Genomic DNA, 12,194 nt, shown 5'->3' with positions numbered 1-12,194 from the left:
CCATTGACCTGAAATCAGCGTACCACCAGCTCCCCATCAGCCCTGAAGACCGCCAGTATACTGCTTTTGAGGCAAACGGCCGCCTCTATCACTTCCTTAGGGTTCCCTTCGGCGTTACCAACGGGGTCTCCGTCTTCCAAAGGGAGATGGACCGGATGGTCGATCAAAACGAGCTGCAGGCCACTTTCCCTTACCTAGATAATGTGACCATCTGCGGCCATGACTTGCAGGACCATGACGCAAACCTCGAGAAATTCCTCCGCACCGCCCAACTCCTGAACCTGACATATAACAAGGAGAAGTGCATATTCCGCACAGACCGCCTCGCCATCCTTGGCTGTGTTGTAGAACACGGGGTCATCGGTCCCGACCCGGACCGGATGCGTCCCCTTATGGAACTCCCACTGCCCCACTGCCTAAAAGCTCTGAAGAGGTGCCTAGGGTTTTTTTCCTACTACGCTCAGTGGGTCCCCTACTATGCAGACAAAGCCCGTCCGCTGATCAAGTCCACCTCTTTTCCCGTGACGGCAGAGGCCCGCTTAGCCTTCCATCGTATCAAGGAAGACATTGCCAAAGCCACCATGCACGCAGTGGACGAATCCATCCCCTTCCAGGTGGAAAGCGATGCGTCCGACTTCGCTCTGGCCGCCACCCTTAATCAGGCGGGGAGACCTGTGGCATTCTTCTCACGAACCCTCCAGGGCCCGGAGACCAGACACTCCGCGGTCGAGAAGGAGGCCTAGGCTATCGTGGAGGCTGTGCGTCATTGGAGGCACTACCTGGCCAGAAAACGATTTACCCTGCTCACTGACCAGCGTTCAGTTGCTTTTATGTTCAACAACAAGCAGAGGGGCAAAATCAAAAATGACAAGATCTTGAGGTGGAAAATCGAACTTTCCACCTACAATTACGAGATCTTGTACCGGCCTGGGAAGCTCAATGAACCCCCAGACGCCCTATCGCGTGGCACCTGCGCCAGCGCGCAGATCGATAGACTGCGGGCCCTCCACAATGACCTCTGCCACCCGGGGGTCACCAGGTTCTTCCACTTCATCAAGGCCCGCAACCTGCCTTACTCCATCGAGGAGGTCAGGACCATGACCAAGAACTGCCAAGTCTGCGCTGAGTGCAAACCGCACTTTTATAGACCAGACAGAGCCCACCTGATAAAAGCCACTCGCCCTTTCGAACGCCTGAGCATCGATTTCAAAGGGCCTCTCCCCTCCTCCGACCGCAATGTGTACTTCCTCAACATCATTGACGAGTACTCCTGGTTCCCGTTCGCTATCCCCTGCCCGGACATGACCAGTGCCACGGTCATTAAATCTCTGAACAGCCTCTTCACCCTGTTCGGTTTCCCCAGCTACATCCATAGCGACCGGGGCTCATCGTTTATGAGCGACGAACTCCGCCAGTACCTGCTCGCTAGGGGTATAGCCACAAGCAGGACCACCAGTTACAACCCCCGGGGGAATGGACAGGTGGAAAGAGAGAATGCAACAGTTTGGAAGGCCGCCCTACTAGCCTTAAAGTCTAGGGGCCTTCCGACCTCCCGCTGGCAGGAGGTGCTCCCCGATGCGCTCCACTCGATTCGGTCACTGCTCTGCACTGCCACCAATGCCACCCCTCACGAGAAAATGTTTGTCTTCCCAAGGAAGTCCACATCGGGGACATCGTTACCGCCATGGCTGACGTCCCCAGGGCCGGTACTACTGAGAAGACACGTGAGGGCCAATAAAACGGGCCCCCTGGTCGAGAGGGTCGACCTCCTCCACGCCAACCCCCAGTACGCTTACATTGCGTACCCGGATGGGCGGGAGGACACAGTCTCCATACGAGACCTTGCACCCTCGGGGACCGCTGTAACCCACTACCCATTACCACCCCCCCCACGACCCGATATCCAACCCCAGCAGCTGGCTCGCCTTGGACCGTCACCCACGAGGACTACACTCCAGGGCCCCAGCCTACACGGGACGCGACGCCGGAAGCTCCACCACCCCTGCCGTCGCCACGTCGATCAAAGCGGCAGACAAGACCTCCGGAGAGACTCCAATACACGAACTTTTAAATACACTTCACCCCGCCGGACTCATTTTTAAACAAGGGGTGAATGTGGTAAACCACTGTCATACCTGTCTGTGTCTGTATGTGTATTCCACTAGGTACAAGTCTGGACATGCCTCGGCTGACTCCTCCCACTATTCCAGGCATATAAGTGACTACCTCCCAGTCCCTTAGTATTCTGGACGAGTCGACCACTCGAGACAAGACCTTCATTCTTTAGTTAATAAAAGCCTGATTGTTACTCGCTCAACCTCAGTCTTTTGAGTAATTGATGGCGCATCAATGGGACAGCGTAGAGGGAGCTTTACTCTGTATCTAACCCGTGCTGTACCTGCCCTGGGAGTGTTTGATGGGGACAGTGCAGAGGGAGCTTTACTCTGTATCTAACCTGTGCTGTACCTGCCCTGGGAGTGTTTGATGGGACAGTGCAGAGGGAGCTTTACTCTGTATCTAACCCGTGCTGTGCCTGCCCTGGGATTGTTTGATGGCACAGTGTAGAGGGAGCTTTACTCTGTATCTAACCCGTGCTGTGCCTGCCCTGGGAGTGTTTGATGGGACAGTGCAGAGGGAGCTTTACTCTGTATCTAACCCGTGCTGTGCCTGCCCTGGGAGTGTTTGATGGGACAGTGTAGAGGGAGCTTTACTCTGTATCTAACCCGTGCTGTACCTGCCCTGGGAGTGTTTGATGGGACAGTGCAGAGGGAGCTTTACTCTGTATCTAACCCGTGCTGTGCCTGCCCTGGGAGTGTTTGATGGGACAGTGTAGAGGGAGCTTTACTCTGTATCTAACCCGTGCTGTGCCTGCCCTGGGAGTGTTTGATGGGACAGTGTAGAGGGAGCTTTACTCTGTATCTAACCCGTGCTGTACCTGCCCTGGGAGTGTTTGATGGGACAGTGTAGAGGGAGCTTTACTCTGTATCTAACCCGTGCTGTACCTGCCCTGGGAGTGTTTGATGGGACAGTGTAGAGGGAGTGACGGTTCATTGTGTGTCGGCAGGATGTGTTCTAATGGGCGGCTGAGGGCCGGACTTTTCTCAGAGCTCAGACTCCACTCACCTTCGTTCTCGATGATGCATTGCACGATTTGCCCCACGGTGTCCTGGTTCGATTCATTAGTTTCCTGAACACCTGTGAACACAAGTGATCACAGTTTGATAAAAGAAAACATTTCTACCGGGCCATTTACCACCTCCGGACCTCACAAAGCGCTTTACAGCCATTTACATACTTTTGTAGTGGAGTCACTGTTGTAATGTGGGAAACACGACAGCCAATTGTGCGCACAGCAAGCTCGCTCAAACAGCAATGTGATAATGACCAGATAATCTGTTTTAGCGATGTTGGTTGAGGGATAAATATTGACCAGGACACCAGGGAGAACTCCCCTGCTCTTCTTCGAATAGTGGCCATGGGATCTTTTACATCCACCTGAGAGAGCAAATGGGGCATTGGTTTAACGTCTCATCTGAAAAACGGCACCTCCGACAGTGTGGCACTCGCTCAGTACTGCCCCTCCGACAATGCGGCCCTCCCTCAGTAGTGCCCCTCCGACAGTGCAGCGCTCCCTCAGTACTGCCCCTCCAAAAGTGCAGCACTCCCTCAGTACTGCCCCTCCAATAGTGCAGCACTCCCTCAGTACTGCCCCTCCGGCAGTGCAGCGCTCTCTCAGTACTGCCCCTCTGAGAGTGCAGTGCTCCCTCAGTACTGCCCCTCTGACAGTGCAGCACTCCCTCAGTACTGCCCCTCCGACAGTGCGGCGCTCCCTCAGTACTGCCCCTCCGACAGTGCGGCGCTCCCTCAGTACCGCCCCTCCGACAGTGCAGCGTTCCCTCAGTACTGCCCCTCCGACAGTGCGGCACTCCCTCAGTACTGCCCCTCCGACAGTGCGGTGCTCCCTCAGTACTGCCCCTCCGACAGTGCGGCGCTGCCTCAGTACTGCCCCTCCGACAGTGCAGCGCTCCCTCAGTACTGCCCCTCCGACAGTGCGGCTCTCCCTCAGTACTGCCCCTCCGACAGTGCGGCGCTCCCTCAGTACTGCCCCTCCGACAGTGCGGCACTCCCTCAGTACTGCCCCTCCGACAGTGCGGCACTCCCTCAGTACTGCCCCTCCGACAGTGCGGCGCTCCCTCAGTACTGCCCCTCCGACAGTGCGGCACTCCCTCAGTACTGCCCCTCCGACAGTGCAGCGCTCCCTCAGTACTGCCCCTCCAACAGTGCGGCGCTCCCTCAGTACTGCCCCTCCGACAGTGCGGCACTCCCTCAGTACTGCCCCTCCGACAGTGCGGCACTCCCTCAGTACTGCCCCTCCGACAGTGCGGCGCTCCCTCAGTACTGCCCCTGCAACAGTGCAGCGCTCCCTCAGTACTGCCCCTCCGACAGTGCGGCACTCCCTCAGTACTGCCCCTCCGACAGTGCGGCACTCCCTCAGTACTGCCCCTCCGACAGTGCAGCGCTCCCTCAGTACTGCCCCTCCGACAGTGCGGCACTCCCTCAGTACTGCCCCTCCGACAGTGCGGCGCTCCCTCAGTCTTCTTCTTCTCCTTAGGCAGTCCCTCGGAACCGAGGATGACTTGCTTCCACACTAACAATGAGTTCTCAGGTGACTGATGAGTCCAATGCGGGACCTACAGTCTCTGTCACAGGTGGGGCAGACGGTGGTTGAAGGGGCGGGTGGGTGGGGTGCTTGGGTTGACGTGCGCTCCTTGCGCTGCCTGCGCTTGGCTTCCGCTTGTTCCCGGTGAAGAGACTCGGTGTTCGGTGCCTTCCCGGATGCTTCTCCTCCACTTTGTGCGGTCTTGGGCCAGGGATTCCCAGGTGTCGGTGGGGATGTTACACTTTTTCAAGGAGGCTTTGAGGGTGTCCTTGAAACGATTCCTCTGCCCACCTGGGGCTCTCTTGCCGTGCCGGAGCTCCGAGTAGAGCGCTTGTTTTGGGAGTCTTGTATCGGGCATGCGGACAATGTGACCCGTCCACCGGAGCTGCTTGAGCGTGGTCAAAGCTTCGATGCTGGGGATGTTGGCCTGAGCAAGAACACTGACGTTGGTGCGCCTATCCTGCCAATGGATTTGCAGGATCTTGCGGAGGCAGCGTTGGTGGTACCTCTCCAGTGCTTTGAGGTGCCTGCTGTACATGGTCCATGTCTCTGAGGCATACAGCAGGGCGGGTATCACTGCTGCTCTGTAGACCATGAGCTTAGTGCCGGGTTTGAGGTCCTGGCCTTCAAACACTCTCTTCCTCAGGCGACCGAAGGCTGCACTGGCACACTGAAGGCGTTGTTGGACTTCGTCGTCGACGTCTGCCCTTGTTGACAGTAGGCTCCCGAGGTATGGAAAATGGTCCACATTGTCCAAGGCCTTGTCGTGGATTTTGATAATCGGGGGGCAGCACAGTGTGGCGGGGGCAGGATGGTAGAGGACCTTTGTCTTACGGATGTTTAGTATAAGGCCCATGCTCTCATATGCTTCGGTGAAGGTGTTTACGATGGTTTGGAGTTCGACCACCGAGTGAGCGCAGACACAACCATCGTCTGCATACTGTAATTCGATGACAGAGGATGGGACGACCTTGGATCTGGACTGGAGGCGACGGAGGTTGAACAGTTTCCCGTTTGTTCTGTAAATTAGCTCCACTCCAGTGGGGAGCTTACTGAGGGTGAGATGGAGCATTGCAGCAAGGAAGATCGAGAAGAGCGTTGGTGCGATGACACAGCCTTGCTGCAATGCTCCATCTCACCCTCCCTCAGTACTGCCCCTCCGACAGTGCAGCACTTCCTCAGGACTGCCCCACCGACAGTGCAGCACTCCCTGAGTACTGCCCCTCCGACAGTGCAGCACTCCCTCAGTACTGCCCCTGCGACAGTGCAGCACCCCCTAAGTACTGCCCCTCAGACAGTGCAGCGCTCCCTCAGTACTGCCCCTCCAACAGTGCAGCGCCCCCTCAGTACTGCCCCTCCGACAGTGCGGCGCTCCCTCAGTACTGCCCCCCCGACAGTGCAGCCATCCCTCAGTACTGCCCCTCCGACAGTGCCGCACTCCCTCAGTACTGCCCCTCCGACAGTGCGGCGCTACCTCAGTACTGCCCCCCCGACAGTGTGGCGCTCCCTCAGTACTGCCCCTCTGACAGTGCGGCGCTACCTCAGTACTGCCCCTCCGACAGTGTGGCGCTCCCTCAGTACTGCCCCTCCGACAGTGCAGCCATCCCTCAGTACTGCCCCTCTGACAGTGCGGCGCTACCTCAGTACTGCCCCTCCGACAGTGCAGCACTCCCTCAGTACTGCCCCTCCGACAGTGCAGCACTCCCTCAGCTTGGATTTTGTGCTCAAGTCTCTGGAGTGTGACTCGAACCTACGACCTTCCGACTCAGAGGCGAGAGTGTTACCCACGGAGCCAGGGCTAATCTGCTGCCAATACGTACAGCAATCTGCAGTGACACGTGTCCGAGCCCCACTCCAGAGACTATAGCAGGACCTTAAAGTCTGCGAATATTTGCATCCGTCGATGAATCATCGATCAGTAAAAGAGGGAACGATGATGGAGGGGACATACTCTGAGCTTACTGTAGTGTCCGCGCCTTAATAATACACGGACTGCAGGAGAACAATAAAACAGGTATTTACTGAACAGAGGGTAACTTAAGACTGAAGACAGAAGCCTGCTATGGCTTTATATACAGGGGTGGTCACTGCCGGTACTGCAGTATAGAATCAGTTCTTCTCTTAAAGGTACATACACAACAATTCCTCCCCTTTTAGATAAACAGTACATAACATTCATTTAACAACTAAATAATAACTAATTACAATTACAATTTTCTCTGTACTATATACATCAACTGAAATAATCATTTATAAGTTCAGTCTTTGAGGAGGTTGCCTGATCCTGACTGGATAGCGCCTTTCTCGAGTATCCTGTTCTTGCGGCGGAGTCGATTCTGGCTCATTGTCATTGGTTGGTTCGTCAGCTTCCAATACCACTGCTTCTGAGGTAGACGCAATCTGTACTTCGGGTTGATTACAAGGTGCACCTGCTCGTGGTATGGGTTTGGCTTGTTCCTGTGACTCTAGAATCTGGTCAGCATGGCGTCTCATGATGCTCTCTCCCACGTCCACTGTGTACATTAGTGGTCCCTGCTGTGTGCATATCATTCCTGGCTGCCATTTTTCTGTTCGGTAGTCGCGGGCCAAGACTGGCTGCCCTATCTTGAAGCTCCTGGTTGGCTTCTCATTTATGTGCTGGAATTGCTTATCCTCAACATCTCGTCTTATGTTTGGTTTGAGCAAATCCAGGCGACATCTTAGCCTTCGGTTGAAGAACATTATGGCTGGAGCTTGGTTGGTGACTGCATGTGTCGCATTCCGGTAAGCAAACAAGAAATTATCTACCTTGTGTTGTAGTGGTATGTCGTCGTTATACATTGCCTTTATTGCCTTTTTAAAGGTCTGAACAAACCTCTCAGCCAATCCATTTGTGGCTGGATGATATGGGGCAGATGTGTAATGTTTCACCCCATTATTCCTCAGAAACCTCCGGAAATCCTCAGACACAAACTGTGGCCCATTGTCGGAGCAAATCTGTTCTGGCAAGCCATTCCTGGCGAAGATGGTCCGTAGGACTGCAATAGTTTTCTCCGTGGTGGTGGAGAACATTTTGATGACCTCTGGCCATTTCGAATGGGCGTCCACAGCGATTAGGAACATTGAGTCCATAAATGGACCAGCAAAATCAATGTGTACCTGTTGCCATGGAGATGAGGGCCACTCCCATGGATGTAGCGGGGCCTGTGGTGGAGCGTTTTGGACCTTCTGGCATCCTGTGCATCTCTTGGGTCATATCCTCGATTTCTTTATCGATTCCCGGCCACCACACAAACGCCCTGGCTAGGCTCTTCATTTTTACCCCTCCCAGATGACCCTCATGAAGCTCATTGAGCACTCTATCTCTCAACTTGGGTGGAATTACCACTCGGGATCCACACATCAAGGTCCCCCAGCACATTGACAGCTGTTCTCTCCTTGGCGAGAATGCTGGCAACAGTGAGTCGCCATGTGCTGGCCATCCCCTCACCGTCAAATCATAGACCCGAGAGAGTGTCGGGTCATTTCGGGTTTCCTTCTCTATACTTGAGTTTGTAACAGGTAGACATTCGACTATGGTCGCATGGAATATCTCAACAGGGTCCATTGCAGGTGCTTCCTCCACCGTAGGCAACGGTAGGCGCGACAGCCCATCAGCATTTCCATGCTGTTTAGTACCCTTGTACTCTATGTCGTACTGATGTGCCCCTAGAAAAAGTGACCATCTTTGCAGCCGTTGCGCCGTCATCACCGGAACGCCCTTCTTCGGGTTAAAAATGGAGACCAGGGGCTGATGATCAGTCAGTATGGTGAATTTCTGCCCGTGCAGATAGTGATTGAACTTCTTCACCCCCCACACCAGGCTGAGGGCCTCCCTGTCAATCTGGGCGTAGTTAAGCTCGGCTGAGGTTAACGAGCGCGACGCAAAGGCTATTGGCCTCTCTGAGCCGTCAAGGAATTTGTGTGACAGCACCGCTCTGATGCCGTAGGGAGACGCATCACATGCTAACCGAATCGGTAGTGTTGGATTGTAGTGGGCCAATACTTCTTTTGAAGTGATTAGGCATTTACATTTCTGAAAGGCACGCTTACACTCTTCACTCCATTTCCATGTTACTCCAGTTTGCAGCAGGGCGTTCAGTGGGTGCAGAATTGTAGATAAATTCGGCAAGAACTTATGGTAGTAGTTCACCAACCCGAGGAACGACCTCAGTTGCGACACATTTTCCGGTGCTGGAGCCTTGACTACAGCCTCAATCTTCTCCGGCGACTTATGCAACCCTTCCTCAGCAATCATGTGGCCACAATACGAGATTTGTCTCCTGAAGAACTCGCATTTGGGGCGGTTGGCTCGTAGCCCATATTCCTGTAATCTAGTGAGCACCTGCTCCAGGTTGGCAAGGTGTTCACTGTCATTTTCGCCCGTAACCAGGATGTCGTCCAAATAACACTGGGTCCCCGGGATCCCTTGCAGGACTTGTTCCATCGCCCTCTGCCAAATAGCCGGGGCTGATGCTACCCCGAATACCAGTCGATTGTACTGGTAAAGGCCTTTGTGAGTGTTTATCATGAGGTATTTCCTAGATGCTTCTTCCACCTCCATTTGTAGATACGCTTGGGCCAGATCAATCTTTGTAAAGCGTTTCCCTCCAGATAGGCGAAAATATCTTCTATCCGTGGAAGTGGATATTGTACTGTGTGCAGGACTGGGTTCACAGTTACCTTGAAGTCCCCCACAGATGCGAACCTTCTTCGGCTCCCCAGGCGTGCTGCTCAATGATTTCTTCATTACAGGAACGATGGGTGTGGCCCACTCGCTCCAGTCCACCTTGGACAGCACACCCAAACGCTCCAGACTCTCCAGCTCTGCTTCAACGGCTGGGCAGATCGCATAAGTTACCGGTCTGGCCTTAAAAAATTTTGGGTTTGCGTTATCTTCGATTTTTGTTGTTGCCGTTACTCCTTTTAGAGTCCCAAGTCCTTGTTGGGACAACTCTTTCGCGTCAGTTAGAATTTTTGACAGTCGTCCAGGTGTGACGTCATCATCCTTTTTGTCAGTCACAGTTAGCGCCTGAATGGAATGCCAATCCAATTGTATTTTTCGGATCCATTCACGTCCCAATAATGGTGGTCCTCCATCTTGTAGTATATATAGATACAGTTTCTGTGTTTCCTTGCCGTTGTATTCAACTGGCACCCTTATTTTTCCTCTGGGGTAGACTTTTTGCCCCGTTTATGTCTTCAATACAATGGACGTGTCCTTCAAGTGTATGTGTGAGAATAGCCGCTCATAGTCTCGTTGATTCATGACAGTTAGGGCTGATCCTGTGTCCAATTCCATCTTTACTGGGGACCCTGCTATCATGAGGGTGACCCAAATGGTTTGGTGATCCTCCTTTGCGATCACGTTGTGTAACTTTAGACAACTTAGTCTCCTGCTCCCGGAGTCCTTATCACTCTCCTGATCTTCCGAACTACTGTCTGTCAATTTCTTTACTTTCTTGTACTTTTCCTTAGTAGTTCTTGTAGTGTTGGTTTTCTTTCCCGACCTGCAGACTCTTGCTATGTGTCCCATTTTCCCACATTGCCTGCATACTTCGTCCTTAACCCAGCAGTCCTTCTGATCATGGGTTGTTCTGCCGCAGCGATAGCACTTTTCTGCTCCATACGCCATTTCGTTAGTGCTGTATTCTTGTGGTTTCTGTTGTATTTCTGCAGCTCCCCGTGCTGCTGCTTCGTAGGATACTGCCACACTGAAAGCCTGTTCTAGCGTCAGGTCCTTTTCCGAAAGTAGTCGTTTCTGGGTTCCTTCACTCTGGAGCCCGCAGACAAACTTGTCCCGTAAGGTGTCTGCCAGTCCTGCTCCGAACTGGCAGTGCTTCGATAACTTGCGTAGTTCTGTAAGATAGTCAGCGTTGCTCTCATCTTTGTGCTGGTTTCTTTTATGGAACTTGAATCTTTCTGCTATCAGCAGCGGTGTAGGGTTTAGGTGTTCCTGTAAGATATTAACAATCTCTTCAAAATTTTTCTCCATTGGTTTAGCTGGGGTAATTAAATTCCGCAATGGCCGTACGTTCTCGCGCCCATCAAATTTAATAATACCGACGCCTTCTTTCCATCGGCCACCTCATTTGCCTTGCAGTACACTTCAATTCTTTCCACATACGTGGTCCAGTCTTCTACCTCGTTGTCGAAAGCAGTGATACTGCCACTTTTCGGCATCTTGGGTGATTTAAAATGGCGCATCCCGCGCTTTTTCTTCTTCACCAATGGATTAAAATGGCGCCTCCCGCGCTTTTCCTTCTTCCCCAATGGAATAAAATGGCACCTCCCGTGCTTTTCCTTCTTCCCCTTGCTGCCACGCTGCTCCTAGCGTTCTGCAGGGTAATGTCGGCGACCCGCGGCTTCGGCGCGTCTCACTTTTCCTTCCCCTTGTTTTATTTTCGCTACGCTGCCCGGTTCTTAAGCACCGACCGCGCCCTGTGCGCTTCACTCTCTCTCTCTCTCTTTTCCTCCCGACGACGCTGCACGGCCCCTTTGCAGAGCCGCTCGATCGAGCTCGAGCCCGCCGCAGTCCGGAACAGCATGATTTGCTGGAACACCTTGACTGGGGAGCCAAGCCCAGCTCTCCACAGCCTCTCCTGCAACTCTCCGAACTCCGAGGGATCCTTGGGCGGTTGTCCGCGGTCGTCGCCCGTTGCTCTGACTTCGACCACCAAGAAGCTTCTTCTCAGGGAAGATCCCCGTGAGGTGATGCAGTACTGCAGGTGAGTTCGAACCTGTTCGTCGCCACTGTAGTGTCCGCGCCTTAATAATACATGGACTGCAGGCGAACAATAAAACAGGTATTTACTGAACAGAGGGTACTCTTAACTTAAGACTGACGTACAGAAGCCTACTATGGCTTTATATACAGGGGTGGTTGTTGAGTCTGTGTTTTCCAAATGTAGTTATGCTGAACAACTGGACACAGACAACAGAATACTTAAACAGGTCTTTCGTAATTGAGGGTCAGGGCTGAACTGAAATACAAACTGCTCCACAGGGTTTATATACCGGTGTGGTCACCACCGGTACTACAATATACAGGAGCCATCAGAAAGTAGTTCATCACCTTAAGGTAGTCTCTTAAGGTGGTACAGGTTACATACACTACAATTCCTCCCCTTTTAGCTTAACAGTGTACACCCCAATTTAAACATAACATGGATAACATATATACAACTTTCATACAAAACTGTTCAAAGATTCAGTCTCTGGGGAGGCCTCCTGATCCGGTCCGGATAACGCCTTTCAGGGGTCTCTGGTTCTCGTTGCTGGGGTGACTCATCCATTTGATCTCTTATGGATTGAACATCATCATGTACGTTCGAGTCTGAGGTAGATGCTACAGGCTCAATAACTTCTTCAACTGGTGTCTCTGCCGTAGACATGGGGTCGACCCTTGTTCTCGATTCCACAAGTTGGTCAGCATGACGTCATATTACGTTCTCACCAATGTCTACCGTGTACATCAAGGGTCCTTGTCGGGCACGAATTGTTCCGGATTGCCATT

The 12,194-nt window shown here is 53.1% G+C and overlaps 1 protein-coding gene across 1 annotated transcript in view; it reads right to left on the bottom strand.

The window, feature by feature from the left end:
- The window catches only part of LOC147114392 (RELT-like protein 2), a 40,899-nt gene that overhangs the window by 16,496 nt on the left and 12,209 nt on the right, over positions 1 to 12,194 (bottom strand). The window contains exon 2 of the mRNA XM_085994079.1: positions 3,124 to 3,195. Within this exon, the coding sequence (XP_085850205.1) occupies positions 3,124 to 3,195 (72 nt within the window). The remainder of the gene's footprint in view (positions 1 to 3,123; positions 3,196 to 12,194) is intronic.

This window comes from Somniosus microcephalus, chromosome 8, assembly GCF_052327205.1.
Source record: "Somniosus microcephalus isolate GS21.2 chromosome 8, FLI_Smic_1.0, whole genome shotgun sequence".
In the NCBI taxonomy this organism is placed as follows: domain Eukaryota; kingdom Metazoa; phylum Chordata; class Chondrichthyes; order Squaliformes; family Somniosidae; genus Somniosus; species Somniosus microcephalus.
Note: the sequence above shows the minus strand (reverse complement) of the source record. Positions and strands in the feature narration are given on the sequence as shown.